General features: G+C 32.2%; 2 protein-coding genes across 2 annotated transcripts; both read right to left on the reverse strand.

The window, feature by feature from the left end:
• Positions 1 to 1,664: 1,664 nt before the first annotated feature.
• LOC134692011 (patched domain-containing protein 3-like) lies at positions 1,665 to 12,199 on the reverse strand. The gene is made up of 4 exons (XM_063552350.1): positions 12,086 to 12,199; positions 4,652 to 5,643; positions 3,912 to 4,115; positions 1,665 to 3,288 (listed from the first exon to the last, which is right to left on the reverse strand). The coding sequence occupies exons 2-4, from the start codon at positions 5,640 to 5,642 to the stop codon at positions 1,811 to 1,813; spliced, it is 2,673 nt and encodes an 890-aa protein (XP_063408420.1). The 5' UTR covers position 5,643; positions 12,086 to 12,199; the 3' UTR covers positions 1,665 to 1,810.
• A 5,340-nt stretch (positions 12,200 to 17,539) lies between these two features.
• On the reverse strand, positions 17,540 to 19,192 carry LOC134692012 (uncharacterized). The gene is made up of 2 exons (XM_063552351.1): positions 19,060 to 19,192; positions 17,540 to 18,102 (listed from the first exon to the last, which is right to left on the reverse strand). The coding sequence occupies exon 2, from the start codon at positions 18,078 to 18,080 to the stop codon at positions 17,667 to 17,669; it is 414 nt and encodes a 137-aa protein (XP_063408421.1). The 5' UTR covers positions 18,081 to 18,102; positions 19,060 to 19,192; the 3' UTR covers positions 17,540 to 17,666.
• Between the last annotated feature and the right edge of the window lie 269 nt (positions 19,193 to 19,461).

Below are 19,461 nucleotides of genomic sequence, written 5' to 3' on the forward strand. Positions count from 1 at the left end.
AACGTCAACAATTACATAGAAAAAAAGCTTTTACAAAAAGCTTACCTATAGATTAAAAAGTGGCAGCCAAGTGACGATGTATACACTTTAAGTGCTTATATATAAATGTATCTTCTATCAAATTAATGTGAAATAAATAACATGATGCTAGTACGACGATGCTGGTAGTCATGACGTAAAATCGTTCTACTTTTCTCACTTTTATCAAAAAAATAGTGCTTTGTACAACGATGGTTGTAGTCATGACGTAAAATCGCTCTACTTTTCTCACTTTTATCCAATTAATGTGAAATAAATAACATGATGCTAGTTTTTCGATAAAAGGGGAACAGCAAGGTAAATTGTCTTCATTTTCAGTGGTACGTAGACATAAAAAAGAATCTGTGGTTACAACTCTCCATCCAAGGCACAATTTATAAAAGAAAAACCGTTATAATTCAAAGTACCTGTCAAGATGTTATCTAGATTTTCGGTGATTTAAAACATTGTGCCGATAATACATAAAAGACCTAACCACAGATTCTTTTAAGACACAAATGCTTTGTATTACTCGGTACTGTGGATTCGTTTATTTAGGCGGGTACCCATTTTCGTGGATTGAGGAAAACATGTGTTTCGTTGTTCTCCTCTTATATTTAATGCGTTTCCCTCGGTTTTAGTGTGTTACCCCGATTTTGTTTTTTGTCCATGGATTTATGAGTTTTGAACAGCGGTATACTACTGTTGCCTTTATGTATATTTGTGGATAGTTAATATTGTGGTTTTGGTAAAGTCTGCATACATTCCTTTGGAAATTTGTATTTCGTTGAAGATTATATTCGGGGTTTCTCTGTACCCTCAAAATCCACGAAAATTGGTATCCAACGCATATTAATGAATCCACCGGATTCGCAAAAATACACCTAAATTGTCACTTATATTAGACAGTTTACCAAAATACACCATAATGGACAAAAATACACCGAAATGGTCACTTATGTAAGCGAGTTTACCAAAATACACCATAATGGACCATTATATATGTGTAACGAAACTTTACAGAAATGCACCATATAGGCCAATATGAATTTTACAGGTGATATAAATTTCCAGTTTACCAATAAGGAATGTAGTTTGTAGTGTAACATTAAACAATTTTCGTAATTGAAGTGCAAAAATTAGATTTTGTAGTATCATTCGACCGTATCTTGTTTGTAAATATTCATTTAATTTTAAAGAACTTTTGGTTATTTTTGTAAATACTGACAAAGATACACATAACTACTTTTAAGCTACAATATTCTGATTTGAACACTTTATTGTATAGGCCAAACATACCAAGATATGTATACATTCTAATAAGAGGAACCACGCATGTATCCTTTCTGTTCAAATACATGAATTTTATAGGACATATATGATCGTGAGTGTTTACAAAAGGATATAAAAGGCGAAACAACAATGATGAGGATCTCCTTCACCCTTCGGAGTACTCTAGATTACCCTATGTTTTTGGTTGGTTAGTGTTACTCAATGTTTTAGTTTTAAACATTTTATAGACTGTTGTTTGTCTTTCATATTTCGTCTCTCTCTCTCTTTGACTAATGAGCTATGATTTCCCTTCGGTATTTTCGTATTTTTCTTCTTCAAGTAAAGAAAAATGACGAAAAAGGCACAGAACAATAAAAGTTATAAAAGAGCGTATTTATTAGCAGTGATAATTTTTATACATTTATAACACAAGCATAACAAGACACACACATATACACGAAAAAATTAGTAACACAGTTATCATAGTCAAAAGCATAACGAGGTACTAACATTGAATGTGTTAGTTTACCTTCTCTTCAGAAACAAGCTTAAGTCGTTTAAAATTATTATCGAAAGCATTCACACCACCGGATGTAATAGACCACGTGGCTGCTGAACGAGACGGAAACAATGGTGTCCGAGATGAAGTTCTTTGTTTGGACTTCATGTCCATACTGTCATATATTGGTCCAAATACCGAGAATATGACTGGCAGAACAAAAATCGTATGGAAAACATTTAAAAGGATAACCAGCAAGACAATTTTGAAAAACGATGTGTACATTTCGGACTGTGAAAAAAGAAGGATAACAATACTTATCACCATCGAAATTGCAGAATTAATAATCGAACCGCTTGTTTGTATGATAGCATCATTAACTTTACCCTGCCTGTCAAATCTTTGAGAATGTATAAAAGAATTGCAGAAATAAGCAACGAAGCTAAATGAAAATCCTGTACATATTATGACGTAAACTGTTGTAAATAAATTAAGATTTATATTCCACATTGACATCAGACTGAAGACTCCTACTATGATCGATGCAACAGTAAAAATCAGAAACAAAATCAATATTGGATCGAATATCAATACAAAAGAAACTAATGCGCATGCTGCGAAAGTGATGCCAATTTGTAAGATAGCTTTGGAAAGAACCGATTCGTTTTGTTCAAAATATACAAATTGAGTGCTAAACGGTTGCACATAAAGGGATGAATATCTTGCTATCATGTGCGATTCGTCAAACAGAAGCTGTTGGTCACTTGAACTTTTTAAATTAATCGTCATCACATAGAATCTTGAAAATAAAACATGTGTTTTGTTGCTGTCGAAAACAATATCATTTTTGAACATCGGATGTTTTTCAATAAATACATGTAGTTTCTTTATAAATTCGATCTCAGTAAAATTTGCGTTTGAGTACAAGTTATTAAATTCTTTAAGCCAATTGATTTCAAATTTGTTGTCAAACAAAATATTTGTTTTAGCAGATTTTAGCATATCATCTACCTTCAGGTGTACATCAGATTGGCTATAATCAATGTTACCTTGTATATTAAACGATACTATTGTTGTCATTCCAAAGTTCTCTTTTTCAAAATTGTTCATTTCATGAGAAACCGAGTCTTGACGAAGCACATCGGTTAATTGAGACCCTACTCCAAGATTCGTTGTACCCCAGATAGAAAATGTAAGATACCCTAAGTAAAGGACGAGAATAATAACCTTTACGGGTATGTTTAGTAAACATTTGGGGAGTGTTTGAGCGGGAAGCATTTCGGCATAACTTTGAAGATCATCTGAATGTTCAGGTTCATGTCCGCTACAGCAGAATATTGTCAATTTGTTATTATAATGAGCCGTTTTCATCTGGTCAGTAGTATAGACAGTCTGACAGGTAATGCAATGCATGCTACCCGCCACTCGTCTCTCGTGTAAAACTGCACACGCAAGTACAAAAGTCATTTGGTTGAGAAAACATAGGAAAACTGCCGTGCCTGAAAATGAAAATAAAAACCTGTAAGTGTTTGGTTATTAAACTTAAAATAAACAACAGACAGACTTAAACTCCGCCATATTATGTATATACCTACTCAAAGTCATACGTCTGTCACTAAGTATTTGTTGTTTGTTGGTGTATGTCATATTGTTTTTCGTTCATTATTTTGTATGTTCATCAGGAGTCGGTTTCCCCATAATGACTTGCGAATAAGGTTGACCATAAGTCTTGAACAATTCAGTATTATACTTACGATGAATCGTAAGTTTTTTGGCAAACCGACTCGAGACCATTAGTTTCCTCGTTTAAATTGTTTAACATTTGTCAATTTCGGCCTTTTATGACTGACTATGAACTATGAGTTTTACTTATTGTTGACAGCAGTGCCGTTTCCTAAATTTTATATTTCTATTAGTCTGACGAAGAGTTGTTTCTTTTGGAATCATACAACACATTTTTTTTTATAGTATAAATGTTTGATACTGATTCTTGTGTTGAAAAGAATATGTAGTTCGGCCTTTCTCTTCGGTATAACGTTCACCCAAAATGGTTGATAATAACAAAACAAAAAAACAGAAATCGGATATACAAATGAAAAATAATAATTTATAATATTAGTACCTGTGAAAAAACAAAAACTTCTAATGACTGTCAAATCTGTCATCAATGCACCTACTAACAAAGCTGTAATATCTGTCAAAGAAGAAATAGTAATGGAGGCACCAGTATCTCTCATTGCACTGCCGATTCTTTCCTCTACTGTACCTTTTACAGAAGCTCGGTTAAGACCAGAAAGGAGAACAAACATGTTGTATAGTCCGATACCTACAATGACAAAATGTACATGAGAAAAGAGAAGAGTATATAATTCGGTGGTTTTATCATTAGAAATTGCCATTTGATTAGGGACTTTTCCGTTTTAATTTTTCTCGGAGTTCAGTATTTTTGTGTTTTTTTTTCTTTTTGCCATTGGTTGCTTCATATTGTATCTTTTGTAACGATGGTTGTCTTGTTTTAATTTGTTTAAACTTTGTCATCAAGAAGCTTTTCTAGCTTGCTATACAGTTTTGGTTTTGGTAATTGTTGAAGTCAGTAAGGTGGTCAATGCTTGTTTTACCCATACGCAATTTGTCTCTAGTCATACCACATTCTATTTTTAATAAAAATTTTCCCTTATAGAAACCATGAATTAAGAAATTGTCGTAATATTAGTTTTTTGTCTATTCGAAATAATCTAAAACATGTGAAGCCTATGTTTAAGTTACACGCATAGTCATTCCTTATAATTGAATTCTAAATTTCATTTTTAAGGAGTAAATCATAAAAAAGCCGTTTTAGCACCTTTAATCAATAATTCTTACCAAGGATTATAAAAGGCATTATACTGCACATGTTTACATACTCAACTCCTATAACAGCACATAAACCAAATGCACCAACTATGGAGATGACAGTTGAAAGAACACCCGCGATTCCAAGTAGACCTCGTTGAGTTAAACAATTCCCGCTGACAGTAGCCACAAATGAAAACGTTGCAATCGCAAGAAATACCACGACATAGAAGGGTGGATCCCACATATTATTTCTACTAATATCAGTTGCCATTGTTTCAGAGTTAGTAACTATCAATTTAATTGAACTGTTCTTAAACTTATTCAGTTCATGAACAAATTGTTTCGACCATTGAACTGATAAAGCCTTGTTTATTGCCGTGTCCTGTTTCAGATAGTATGTCATACGAAGCGATCCTGCTGATTTAAGTACTCCATTTCGAACTGTAACTTTTCCAAATTGTTGGTTACTCATGTAGATATCCCTTTTCTGATCTTTAAAGTATGGATACGTTATGTTATTTGCTTCAAAATTATCCCAAAAATAGTCCTCAAGATACCAGGAACCTAGGATGAAACATTTGCCATTGTTTTTGACACATAAATCTTCAATAGTATGAATTTTCATATCTGATGACTTTACTTTTATGTTCAAAGCTGTTTTATGGAATGTTGATATTTCATTTTTGTACTTCTTGTGAATAATATTGTCATCCACGCTTAACACCACACTTCCATATATTTCATCCCCATTTAGCTGATGATAGAACATATGATCAAAATCGCTATTTGTTAAGCTGGATTTTACTTTCTGTGCATCTATATTTGCCTGACTATTAGGAGGAAGATAAGATGTACTATAATCATCTAGTTCTTGCATCCATTTGATATTTATTCCCAATATGGCATTCAGAAGAACCGATAAAATAATCGTAGGTATTGGATTTCTGCTAATAGCCTTTCCATAGATACTGTACAGGTTTCCAATTCGTCTTTCAGCTTTAAGGTAACAACAGTTCATTCTTTAAAAAAATATATCTTATTAATAAGATAGTATTATGTACTAACGTGAGAAAAATAAGAAGACATTTACTAGATTTAAAATTTCCAAATGAAAGTTCACAAAAAGTCTTATTTGTACATCCTTCATACATCAGACGATTGTTCGAATGGCGGTATGCACCCATAATAAATGTTTCAGAAAGAGGAACTCTATCTCAAATCGTCATTGTTTTTAATAAAAGTAACGGTATTGTATCGATGTTCAAATTTCGAGAGACTGTCAGACCAAAATATAATCAGAAAAGAATCGTTTCAAACAATATTAAGGAAAAACATAATGTTAAATTTTGTTTTGTTTGGATAAACAGATGCGAATACCAGGGACAAACTAGTAAAATGTCAAACTCATATTTCAATACTTTGTTGGCCTTGACCTGTTTCTACTTTTTGGTCGGGTCTTTGACACATCGACATTTTCATTCTTAATTCTGGTTGGAGTAGGAAGAGACACATTATACATAGTAAAACTCTACTTTTAAAAACGTTAGAATCAGTTGAATTATTCGATCAATTGAACGACTGGAAAATATCTGTCATATTCCTGACAAAGTAAAATACTGTTGCCTCTAATATATGTTTTTGTTGTTATATTTTTATTCTGAAAATGCATTAACTACACCCATTCTGCTGAGTTTTCGCCAATGTGTGTTATTTGTTCTTTTCGCGTACGACGAGGACGACTTTGGGACAAGTTTTGTTTTTAAACTGATTGATGAATGGTCTACAAACGTAGTTTACATTCAAACTTCTCACACTTATCAACCATGTATCAGGATTTCCTTTTTTTAGGCAAAAGGATGGCATACCTTACGTATTATGTTCCAAAAAGAATAAAAAAATTCAATCTTAAGAAAGCATAAACTAATAAATGAACCTTAAACGATCATTTCGGTGCGATAAATTATGCTATTTTGAATACTATTTCATTCAATTTTAAGACATATCCACTATCATGGTAATTGAAAAACTAATTAGGCGATTCGCTTGCAATATATTTAGTACTATCAAGTATCCCGTCATTATGTTAGTGTTCTATTATATGTCATTATGTTATTGTTCTGTTATAAATTTGAAAATACTTTAAATGGCATACGACAAAAATTTTTTACTCGCGTAGTGGTATTTACCATATTTGATTATTTTTTTTCTGGATAATTTGTGACTTTTCCCCCTATTATATGTCTGTTTTGTTCACGCACCGTTGTGAATATAACGGAATTTGATGCGACTGTCATACAAGTGAGAGGTTTAGCGGTATTGAACCAGGTTCAATCCACTTTTTATACATTTGAAAGTGCCTGTATAAAGTCAGTAATACGACAATTGTTGTCCATTCGTTTGATGTGTTTTGTCAATTGATTAGGGACTTTCCGTTTTGAATTTTCCTTGGAGTTGAGTATAATGCTTATGCGTACAGATAAATAACAACAACTGAAAAGTCTGGATATAGACTGAATATTTCTTAAATGATGTAAAATTGACTTCAAACGAGTTGTCTGCAGAGTGCTGAATTTACCGCAATTAATAAATCTGAGGTCCCTTATCAATTGGCAAATTAAAAACTCAAACACATAAAACGAATGCAAAACAATTGTCATATTCCTGACTTTGTACAGAAATTTTCTTATTTTAAAACTTTTGTGTTAAAACCAAATTTTATATCTAGCCTCACAAAGACTGAAAATGTCTGAATAATTTATTGTGCAGTCGTTTGATAGCTGTTAAGATAAAAATGACCGTTTAAGATAAAACAAAAATAGTTATCTAGTAATAATATTCAACTATTTTCCCGTCGCCTTTATACATGATTCTTTCGTCTTTTTATTAATTGCAACCTATGTCAATTGGTACGGACTACAAATATATGTTGGTTAAAATATTCATTGTTTAGAGATATGGTGTTTATGTTCCTAATCTGGGTGATATTTATGAGAAACATTGGCAAGTCCGTGACAAACATTTACTACTTATATAAATAAAAGAAAAGGTTGACATGTACTTTATAAACATGACACATCAAAAACCATGTAATATAGGTGGTATTAAGTTTAGTTTTTGTACAAAAGTTCCCCACGAATAGAATACGTCGAACACTTTTTGACTATTTGAACAAAAAAATAATTCGAATGATTACAAAAACGCAAATTTAAGATGAACCAGTACATAATTATAAGCTGTTAAGAAATTTCTGTATTGCTTACATATTAAAACACTTCGCTAACTTAAATAAAAAAAAAAACCCTTCTCAATTTAAAATTTTCAAAATCTAATATGTCAAAATTGATAGATAAACGGTAACAAAAAATTGTTAGTATATAGTACTAGATAATATCAGCAAAGATACCATCCTTAAGATTGTATAAAGCAGATGCATTGCTTTTAAATATCAGTGACACTCGAATTAAAACAGTTTAAAAAGCGAAAGACCATAAGAAGTTGAAGAGCATAGAAGATCTGTATGGACCTGTATTCGTAAAATTTCGGTCAAGGACAAAAAGATTCATTCACCTTACTTATTATAAATGTAAACACATATATTTGAAAGAGTAGGTTGCTGACAACCTTTAATTTACCTATTATATGTCTTAGAGAAAAAACTTAATAATTTTTTGCACTTTCAAAAATATAACATCTAATATTCGATCAGTCAACTGAATGACTACAAGTAGTATCATACGGATTCAGAATATTCATTTACATAAGTTTGATGTGCGATACTTTCATATAAGGAAAAATTGTAATAATAAAAGTAAAATATAACTTTAAATTAATCCCCAAGTTGCATCCAATGTTTACTGTTCAACAATCTTTACATGAGGCATATGCAATGAAATTAAAATTTATCTTTTTATATAAGTGAATTGTCGGAACACTTATATATACAATGTGTGATACCTTTATATATTGCAAGACCTTGATTTTGAAAATAAAAAATAATGTTAAATAACTCCCCATGTTGCAGCCAATATTTAATGTTGAACAAGTTTTCAATGTTGCATGTGCAATGATTTAAAATTTATATTTTTATATAAGTGAACTTTCGGATTACACTAATATTATACCTTTAAGTTATGAAAGATGTTGGTAATAACAGTTAAATATAATGTTAAGTCACTCCCCTAGTAGCATCCAATATTTAATATTGGACAAGCTTTACTTGTTGCATGTGCAATGACTTGAAATTTATATTTTTATATAACAGAATTTTTGGCACACTTATATAAAATAATATGCGACAACTTGATATTATGAAAGACTGATTATAAAAGTCAAATATAATGTTAAAAAACTCCCAAAGTTGCATCCAATATCTAATATTGGACAAGCTTAACATGTTGTATGTGCAATGAATTTAAAAGTAATACTTTTTATATTAAGGAATTTTCGAAACACTTGTAAAAAATAATATCCGATACCTTTACATTATGAAATAGTTTGATTATATAAAACTCAAATATATCGTTAAACTACTCCCTACATTGCAGCCAATATTTAATAGTGGACAAGCTTAACATGATGCATGTGCAATGGTTTCAAAATTCATATGTTTTTTTTAATGAATTTTTGGAACACTTATATGAAATAATATGCGATGCCTTTAAGTTATGAGATAGTTTGATTATAAAAGTAAGATATAATGTTACATAACCCCCACGTTGCAACCAATTAAGGAATAACAGTACTGTAGTTGAAAATTAATACCGTCAATTGTAGATTTGACGGTTGCAAATGCAGTTTTACTGGCGACGCTTAGCGGAGACAATAAAACGGCGATTTGCGACCGTCAAATCAAAATTGACGGTGGCAACTCTTCAACTAAAGTACTGTTATTCCGATTCTAATGCATTATGAAAAAAAAAAAATACGATAAAACTTGAAAAAGTCTAAACTTGACATATAGAAAAAAATCCGCGAAACTTCAAGCATGATTTTGGCACAAAGACGTCATGGCTAAACGTGAAGTCATACAAATGAAATCTTACAAACTGGAGGTTATTACGTTACTCGTACGCTTCAAATTCGGATAAAATTACATCAAAACGGCGAATTCAAGTATGTGTTGTTCTATTTTCGATTATATAGTAGTAATCGATCATTTGTTGATTGAATCAATTCAAAATGGCGGGTCCCTACTTAGAAGCGATTGGTCAACTGTGGATTTGACGGTACTTTTAGCCAATTAAAAAAGTTGTTACATCCAAATTGCATTAGAATGTTTAATGTTGGACAGGTTTTACATGTTTCATGTGAAATGAATTAAAATCTATATTTTATATAAGTGAATTTTCGGAACATTATATAAGATAACGTGTGATACTTTTACATTATGGAAGATTTTGGTAATAAAAGTAAAATATATTGTTAAATTACTGCCCACGTTGCACGCAATATTTATATTTTTTATTTTTATATAAGTGAATATTTGGAACACTTTTATAACAACGTTCACGTTTTATATGCAAACTCAATCTTACAAAACTAAATCTTACGAAACAATCTGGGGTCAAAAAAAGCTATAACAGGATGCTACCTCATTGTAATGATAAATAACTCGGTGCACGTTTCAACGTTTGTGTTTGAAAAAAAAACGTGGTTCTAGAAATCAAAAACCATTAACCCGATTACAAAAGTTATACAATTATCAATTTGCATTATGGAAATTGTGCCACGTTTAAAAATATAAAAAATTGTATAACTTTAATCAAAACCGTGACGAGACGGAATTAAAATAGAATTTACATAAATGATAGGTTTCTATAACCTTGAAGTCAGCTGTTCAACAGTAAATCATCTGAAAGTCGCTTTCATATGCTATATTATACAATGGTCTTGATAAAGGAGGAGGAGCTTCTTGTGTGAATTATTTAATTCGTTTTCCTATTTGATTATTTTTTTTTAAATCATAGCATATTTTGTTTTTTCTTCTATTTGCTAATGGCATTTTTTTTTCATTTTCTATTGTTTTTCATTGATACCATATTTTTTCTATTGTTTTCCATAGATACCATATTTTTTCTATTGTTTTCCATTGATACCCTATTGTGTTATTGTTGTTCATTTATCCTCTATTTTCTTTCTTTTTCATTGTTCTCTATTAATTTGTGTACCCCTAAATCTGACATGTTTACATATTAAGTCTGGTTTTTTTGTTTACACATAGCTGTAAATATAATAAAATTTGATGCGACTGTTATACAAGCGAGTGGTTTAAGTAGCTTTAAAACCAGGGTTAATCCACCATTTCTAGATAAGAAAATGCCTGAACCAATTCAGGCATACGGCAGTTGTTATCCATTCGTTTGATGTGTTTGAGCTTTTGATTTTGCTGTATGATTAGGGACTTTCCTTTTTGAATTTTCCTCGGAGTTCATTATTATTAATTTTTTTATAGCACATGTTGTCAATACATGTATCAAATCACATTAAATATCGTTATGTGCATGCATTTGTGTAGATATTTGGTGCGTTCTAAAAATATTTTTGATATCAACTAATATTTACTTGACACTGCTACATAAACAGTCGGTTTCGTAATATATATTTCCCCAAATATTTATTCTGATTTCAATTGAAAATAAAACTTTAAAATATTGTACGTACGGATAGCATTCCCAGATAATAATGTACTGAGACAGCTCAAAATCATGAATTTGAAGACCAACTTTAAATTGTTTTTTTAATTACGGGTGGACCTTACATTATTAGCCAAAATCCAACTGGGGACAGTTAAATTCAGGGAGTCGGAACTTTTGTTTCGAATAATTTTACTGAATGTTTAAAGATATGTTATAGGTTATGCCTGTTACGATGAACTAACTATTGATCTGGTGTAATCTATGGGGCAATCTATATCTTACAACAGGAAAACCCGAAGGATGCCATATATGGAGAAGGATCTGCTTACCCTCCGGAGCATCTGAGATCACCCCAAGTTTTTTGACTTCAAATTCATCAGGAGCTCGATCATAAAATTAAACCAAATAACACGAGAATATATTAACACGTGTGGGTAGACAAAATATTTTGTTGTGGCGACTATATAAAATAGGAAAAAAAATGGTTTGTAATAATTGTATAACTCGCAATAAGCTCGGTTTCAACAAGATAAGACAATGTCAACACAACAGGCATTTTTTTCTATTCCTGACTCGTGTGTCATTATCTATAAATGCTTAGTTCCGGGCAAACGTATGCACTTTAGAAATTTTGATAACTTGGTTGTTTTTATAAAAAGATAATACAAAATCATCATAGGTACTAAACATAGGAGACAGACAAAAGTAGATTTACTATTTACATAATCAATTTACCTTAGATGAAATGTAACTAATTAAACATACTAGTATAAGTGAATTAAAAATAACATTAAAATATAAATTCTTAGATATTATTAGTACTCACGTTTCTTTTTTCAGTTTTTTCAAATCAATTCTCTTCCAGGATCCGACAATTTCAAGTTTTTCTTCGATTATAAATAGACTGAAGATGAAAATTAGGAAGACACCTAATTCAATGTCGTCGACTTTTATTGACTGAACTTTAAATTTTGTGATCAGGTATTTAATAGACTAAAAAGTGTTTGAAAAGATTTGAATTTTTACCCCAGGTATCTGAACCTTTCATATTCAACTACTGACTTTGAGTAGAGTCTACCTTAGGTGAATTTGCATTTTCTTTTTAAGTCCCTTTAGGTCATTTAGCTCTTTTTTGTTTTTAAATTTTCAACCATATTTGGTGTTCATTTTTTTGTGTGCTTTTTTAAAAATGGTAAATACAGAAAGTTACGTTGAACGTACACATTTTATAACGTTTTATTTTTTATTTAGATAATCAAATAAGTATTTATAAATATGAAAATAATGCAAACAGTGTGTTTACTGTGGATTCATTTATTTTCGTGGATACCAATTTTCGTGGATTGAGGAAAACTTATATATTCGTGGATATTTAATTTCGTGGTTTTGGAGAAATCTGCATACAAGCCTATAGAAAATTTGGTATTCGTTGAACATTTAATTTCGTGGTTTGTCTGTTCCCACGAAATCCACGAAAATTGGTATCCAACGAATAATAATGATTCCACAGTAATATAAATAATAAAAAAAGTACAAATATGATTATTTTGTTAACTTTAATGCAGTTATCATACAGCTCATTTACTTGTTTATGCAACAAACGAAAACCAGACGTAAATATTTCACTTCGCAAAATAGATGATCTGCAGTAATCTTCATCAGGTACCGCCATAACCAAAGAAATTGGAAATCTAAATAAACACATCACGTTACTGAGTGTTTATCCCAACCGAATTTGCACACAATGGATGATTGACAAATTTATATTGGGTAATGAAGCCGCAATGCCCGGAAAGAACTATCGACCAACGGCAGGCAAATTTGTACACAATAGATGGTTGATAGATTAATTGATGGGTAAAGATGCCGCAGTGCCCGGAAAGAACCACCGACCAACGACATGCAAATTTGCACACAATAGATGGTTGATAGATTAATTGATGGGTAAAGATACCGCAGTGCCCGGAAAGAATCACCGACCAACGACAGGCAAATTTGCACACAATAGATGGTTGAAAGATTAATTGATGGGTAAAGATGCTGCAGTGCCCGGAAAGAACCACCGACCAATGACAGGCAAATTTGTACACAATAGATGGTTGATAGATTAATTGATAGGTAAAGATGCCGCAGTGCCCGGAAAGAACCATCGACCAACGACAGGCAAATTTGCACACAATAGATGGTTGATAGATTAATTGATGGGTAAAGATGGCGCAGTGCCCGGAAAGAACCACCGACCAACGACATGCAAATTTGCACACAATAGATGGTTGATAGATTAATTGATGGGTAAAGATGCCGCAGTGCCCGGAAAGAACCACCGACCAACGACATGCAAATTTGCACACAATAGATGGTTGATAGATTAATTGATGGGTAAAGATGCCGCAGTGCCCGGAAAGAACAACCGACCAACGACATGCAAATTTGCACACAATAGATGGTTGATAGATTAATTGATGGGTAAAGATGCCGCAGTGCCCGGAAAGAACCACCGACCAACGACAGTAAAATTTGCATAGTTGATGAAGTTCGGATTCCAAAGAACTTAGTAAGAAATCTCAACCTAAGTGTTGACAGGCTAGTGATACTATTGTTGAACTACTGAGACCAATTGGCCGTCGATAAGCATATATGTATAACATTATCTCTACACGAATGAGTTACATCCCAAGTTTTAAAACAATAACATTCGAAAAATCCCAAACATTTTACAAACTTTCAAAAAGTATTACCGACAAGTATGCTAGACATATAAGTATACTCATTAAGTATTATTCTATTACGAACCGTACCGACAAACTGATGGCTAAAATCATCAAAGATAACACATTTATAACTTTACAGGCTGAAGCGCGTCTCGTTTACATACGAGTCGTCACTGGTGCTCGAATCAAAATTATTATGGTACTAATATCAGTGCTCACGGCAATTCTCATGTTTGCAAACGTGGAATACTTATACCTAAGATTGTATTGATGTGATTGTTATGCCCCATTTATGGGCATTATGTTTTCTGATCTGTGCATCCGTTCGTCAATCCGTTAGTCCCGCTTCAAGTTTAAGTTTTTGGTCGAAGTAGTTTTTGATGAAGTTGGAATCCAATCAACTTTGAAACTTAGTAGGCACGAGTTATCTCCGGTGACAGATGAACTCGAAAGTGATCTATTCTTAACCCTTTTTGGCCCCAAAATAAAGCAGTTTTACAAAATTGTTTAAAAATGAACTTTACGTTATTTATTGGATAGTATAATGCTTCTGCTACATACATATAGGCTGTTTTTGACAATACAATGCACATATATCGGGTACTAGCACCATTAAGTCTTGCTAAATTACTGAAATCTTCACAATTCTAGTTTTTTTGTTAAATTTTAGACGGTTTCCGTGTAAAACGAAATAGCCGCATTCGTGTTCATCCACAATTTTGAAATGTAAGTTGTATTTGATAATAATACATAACATATATAAAGGTTGAGGATGAACAGACATGCGGCCACTTTCATGTTTGACAAAAAACATCTGAAAAGTGACATGTTTTGGCATATTTGGTCGATTTTTCATATTTGAGCTTAAATAGGAGCGTTTTCATGACTACATTAGTAAAAATCTTTCAGATAAATTAATTGAATCAAATGAAATAGTCACTTGAGTGTTTAAAAAGTGTTCAAAATCTTTCGTCAGATGAAACTGAAATTTGAGGCCAAAATCGGTCCTTACCAGACCTACTCCTTTGTGTCAGATGATCGGACTCGATTTTTTCCATCAATACAGGGTAACATATGTAGCCCCAAAACGCACAAATATTTTTCATGTAAGACTTCAATAGCTCATAAAATGTCATTTACCAAAATTTAAGCAGTTTCTAGATTTCTTTTGTTTAAATTTTAGGCACGTTATATACCAATGCAAATATAAGATAAACGTCCGAGTCGGCCTTTTCCCGCCATTTAAAAAAAATCAAATATCAAATATATCAATCTTAGATTTATTTTCACATTGTGTCTGTTTTGTTCTGAGAGATATATGTATTCCCTGTCACGTCTTGTCTGTGTATTTTAAAGATATTTTCTGTTTTGTATCGATCTAACGAATGAGGCGTTTTTAACTGATTTTGGTAGTTTGTACTGTTATATTACTTTCTCGTCTTAGGGTGACAGGTTGACGGTTTCAAACAAGTTTAATGCCGCCATATTCTATATGTTCCAATTCCAGTTCAAAGTATGGAGTCTTTCACTAAGTGGTTTAAGGTTTGTTTGGTGTTAATTTACGGTTTCTTATATTCGGTTTTGTTCTATTGTTTATTATAATTTGTGTTTGTATTTTGCCGTTACACCAGTGTCCTATGAAAGGAGAACGTTGGCGCATTTAATCAACGCCACATTCTGGTTACATGCAGTTCAGTGATTGTCGTTGTTTTATTTCTGTCATAATTGTTTTTCGTAAATGGTTTTGTCATAAATTATTCCGTTAGTTTTTCTCAATTGAATCATTCGATATTTTTTGTCGGGGGCTTTTATAGTCAACTAGGTATAGGTTTTCTGCTTTGTTGAAGGGCGTATTGTGGCTTAACATTGTAAAAGAGTGTCGAAAGATCCCAGAAGGACAGTCAAACTCATAAATCGAAAATATACTGACAACGCCATGGCTAAAAATGAAAAAGACAAACAAACAAACAATAGTACACAAGACATAAGATAGAAAACTTAAGATCAAGCAACATGAACCCCACCATAAACTGGGGTTGATCTCATGTGCTCCGAAAGGGTAAACAGATCCTGCCGTACATGTGGCACCCGTCGTGTTGCTTATGTGATAACAAATCCGGTAAATAGTCTAATTCGGTAGGTCACATTCATGAAAGGAAAGGGGAGTGTAGTTACGACGTTAGGAACATATCCGATATCATTTTTGAAACGGTTATTTCATTACGGTCAACCTATAAAATTGAGAATGGTTGACCGTTATGGAATAACTGTTTCACAAATGATATCTGATATGTTCTAACCCGTCTGTAAAATTTACGAAAGGATGATTTCGACTTCACCATTTGGAACTCTAGGTTTAATAACTTCCCTGTGAGCAGCAAACCTCTATCAGGAAAATCATGATAGAAATGCAAGCACGGGAATATCGTATTAATAAGGAGATATATATCTCGTATCCAGGTGCTGCTGGAATGTTGCTACTTAGAAACGGAAAGTTCACAATTGGCAAGCTGAAATCATCTCTTTTTCGTAAAGTTTTGTTTTCAGCCGACCCTCATTGTCCATTTCTAGATGTAAGTCAAGATATGATGCCGACTTAACTGTATCTTTAGTATCCTTTATCTCTATTTCGATGGGATAGATGCGTTCGACATAGTCACCAAATTTTGAGTTAGTTAGTGAAAGAACATCATCTGTATAGCGAAAAGTAGAGTACTGTACATGTGGTATATATAACCATCATACCACATCACCTTTTATTTTTATAGAACTAATATTACAGATGTTTCTTCTTTTAAACTCTTGTCTTATTACTTTTGTGAATTTTAAACATCGAAAATGCTTTCTTTGACATATCATCAAGAACTCCAAATGGCGTATGTTTGAAAGCCATGGATGTATATGACCCGAAGCAGCTGCAGAGCTATATAACTACAAAAGACATTTAATATCAAATCTGTTCCTATTTCGGAGATTTAATTGTAAGTCTGGTACCCATGATAACTAATAGCATGTCGAAATATATTATTGTATTGTTTTATTATACAGGTATTTGTGAACTTATCTGTCCTGCATTGATTTGAACTGTAATCCTGTCATGTAATGTTTACCTAGGTTTGGCTAGCCACATAACCAGGTTCAACCTACCATGTTGTTCTTAAACTGTTCTGTACTAAGTCAGGAAATTGTCAGTTGTTACATTGTATTTCATTTCAGTGTGTGTTACATTGTCGTTTGGTTTTTTGTTGCGCTTTGATGTTTCTGTTTGTTTCGATGTTTTCCTCTTAAAGTTGATGTTTTTTCCTCGGTTTTGGTTTGTGACTTTGATTTGTTTTCTCTCAATCAATTTATGACTTTCGAAAAGGGGAATACATAAACTACTGTTGCCTTTATTTAATGCTATTACGGAATTTCAAAAAATCACATTTTTGTAATGTCGGATTTCTTATTGTTTTGGGAATTGCCAATAAAAACAATGTAACAAAATCAGTAAATACTAGTTCTGCGGTGAAAAATGAAGGTTGAATTGTGTGGAACGGATGAAACTTAAATCATTAACTATAACAATGTAATAAAACATAATTTATTTGAAATAGACTATTCACAATGAAACATACAACATGTGTAGCAAATACTCAAAAATTAACAAAATAAAAACTATTTGTGTTCATGTTTTACTATAAACGATTTCGTTATTCACATGCCATATCCACCTCCAGGTCCAAATCCACCACCACCTTGGTTTTGTCCTTGTCCGCCATTTCCGCCATTACCGCCGTTACCTTGATTTTTCATCATGCCCCCTACCATTCCTTTAAACTGACCAGGAACAAATTTCATCCATGATGGTTCCTGACCATTTTCGCCACGCATTCCCTTTGGGATCATTTTCATAAAAGAACCCATTCCACTGCCGCCGCTTCCACCTCCCATCATGCCGCCCATACCGCCCATGCCACCACCAGCACCGCCACCTCCGCCGGGAATCATTTTCATAAAAGAACTCATCCCACCCATTCCACCACCTGCACCGCCACCACCGCCAAAAAATGCTGCAGAGTAGTTGACTACCAACAAAAGGCCAAAGGCCATTAATATTTGTGTATTCATCTTCAGTTCTGCTGATGGAGATCTAAAAAAGAAAATGATAATCATTATACAGTGGAACCCTAAATATTCATATTCATTTTTGCAGTTCTGTTACCAAACATAAACGAATAAACACGAATAATTCAAAACGTGAAGTAGGTTTAAGTATTATTAAAACGTACTCAGTGGGTACTATTTTATTGTCACCCTCTCGCTAACAAATTATTCAATTAATTGATTATAATTCAATTTCGAAATCACTATATAACAGACAATGATAACAAATTCAAAAAAGTGTAAAAAAACAAATATTTCAATTATAATCTAACATAAAGGAAAACATTAACAGAACTTTTAGTAGTAAGAATGAATATCACACAGCTATGAGTGTGATAGCTTGGATTTGACCCCTATATGACAATGTAAACATTTCTTTTCCCGAGATAATAATCTGCTGTATCATCCTCGCAACTATGTATTATTTTACCTTATGTCTTATATGTCTACAATTATTGTATGCATACTATATTTTTGATATCTGTATTCATTTGGTAGTTAAGACAAGCTGATTAATCTTAATTGATTTGGTTTATGAACTTTGGAATTTTATTGTGCTTTATAAAATACTTATATTTATATTTTATTCTTTCAATTAAAACAGCACATAAGAAAATAAAATTTAGTCGACTTTAGCATGTAAAAGCTTACAACAAGACAAAAAAAAACCCAAAATATTAAGATTCCACAAAAGTGATAAAATATTTGTTTTGAAAAACGTAAAGACGTTAAAACGTCCTGCTATACACACACAATAGTGCACTTGAGATAGGTCTTTATAATTTTTCAAAAGACGTATTTTTTATAAAAATTAATACGCTTAATAGTACTTGAAAAATAAATACGCTTAAAAGTACTTGCAAAAATTTCTCATTTTATTGAGTATCATAATGTTAAAAATTAGAAAACAAATTTTCAACAAATTTTTGCATGTATTTCTTACCTTGGGTAAACTGGAGTCGTAGGTCTGTTAAACCTGTAGAAATGTTTGTTTCCTATTTATACCAACATCTCATTATATATTGCTACATTAATTATATCTTGTCGACATATGGGCAGTATATATGTCGTTATCGCTAATGAAATATATGAAGGTTGAAAATTAATCACTATATTTTGTGTATGTTATGCCGTTTTTTGGTTGGTCACACTTGGTCTTTAATTAATTGTATATGATTTTTCGTATTATCTTTTTTGTTGAGTTTAAAACAATGCAAATAAAATATTGCAATATAAGTTACAATTATTACACTTTAGGTAATTTATAACATATTTTATAAAAAAAAAACTGAAATGGATTGGGTAAGTGGCCGAAACCTACAAATAAAGGCAACAGTAGTAAACC

Source organism: Mytilus trossulus, chromosome 12 (assembly GCF_036588685.1).
Source record: "Mytilus trossulus isolate FHL-02 chromosome 12, PNRI_Mtr1.1.1.hap1, whole genome shotgun sequence".
Taxonomy (NCBI): domain Eukaryota; kingdom Metazoa; phylum Mollusca; class Bivalvia; order Mytilida; family Mytilidae; genus Mytilus; species Mytilus trossulus.

What these genes read in the sequence shown, in the direction of transcription:
- LOC134692011 (XM_063552350.1), bottom strand. Translation starts at nt 5,642, where the DNA reads ATGAACTGTTGTTACCTTAAAGCTGAAAGACGAATTGGAAACCTGTAC. An exon ending in AATGCCTTTTATAATCCTTG is followed by an intron (nt 4,116 to 4,651) that starts GTAAGAATTATT and finishes TTGTCATTGTAG; the next exon opens with GTATCGGACTATACAACATG. An exon ending in AAGTTTTTGTTTTTTCACAG is followed by an intron (nt 3,289 to 3,911) that starts GTACTAATATTA and finishes TTTCATTTTCAG; the next exon opens with GCACGGCAGTTTTCCTATGT.
- LOC134692012 (XM_063552351.1), bottom strand. Translation starts at nt 18,080, where the DNA reads ATGAATACACAAATATTAATGGCCTTTGGCCTTTTGTTGGTAGTCAAC.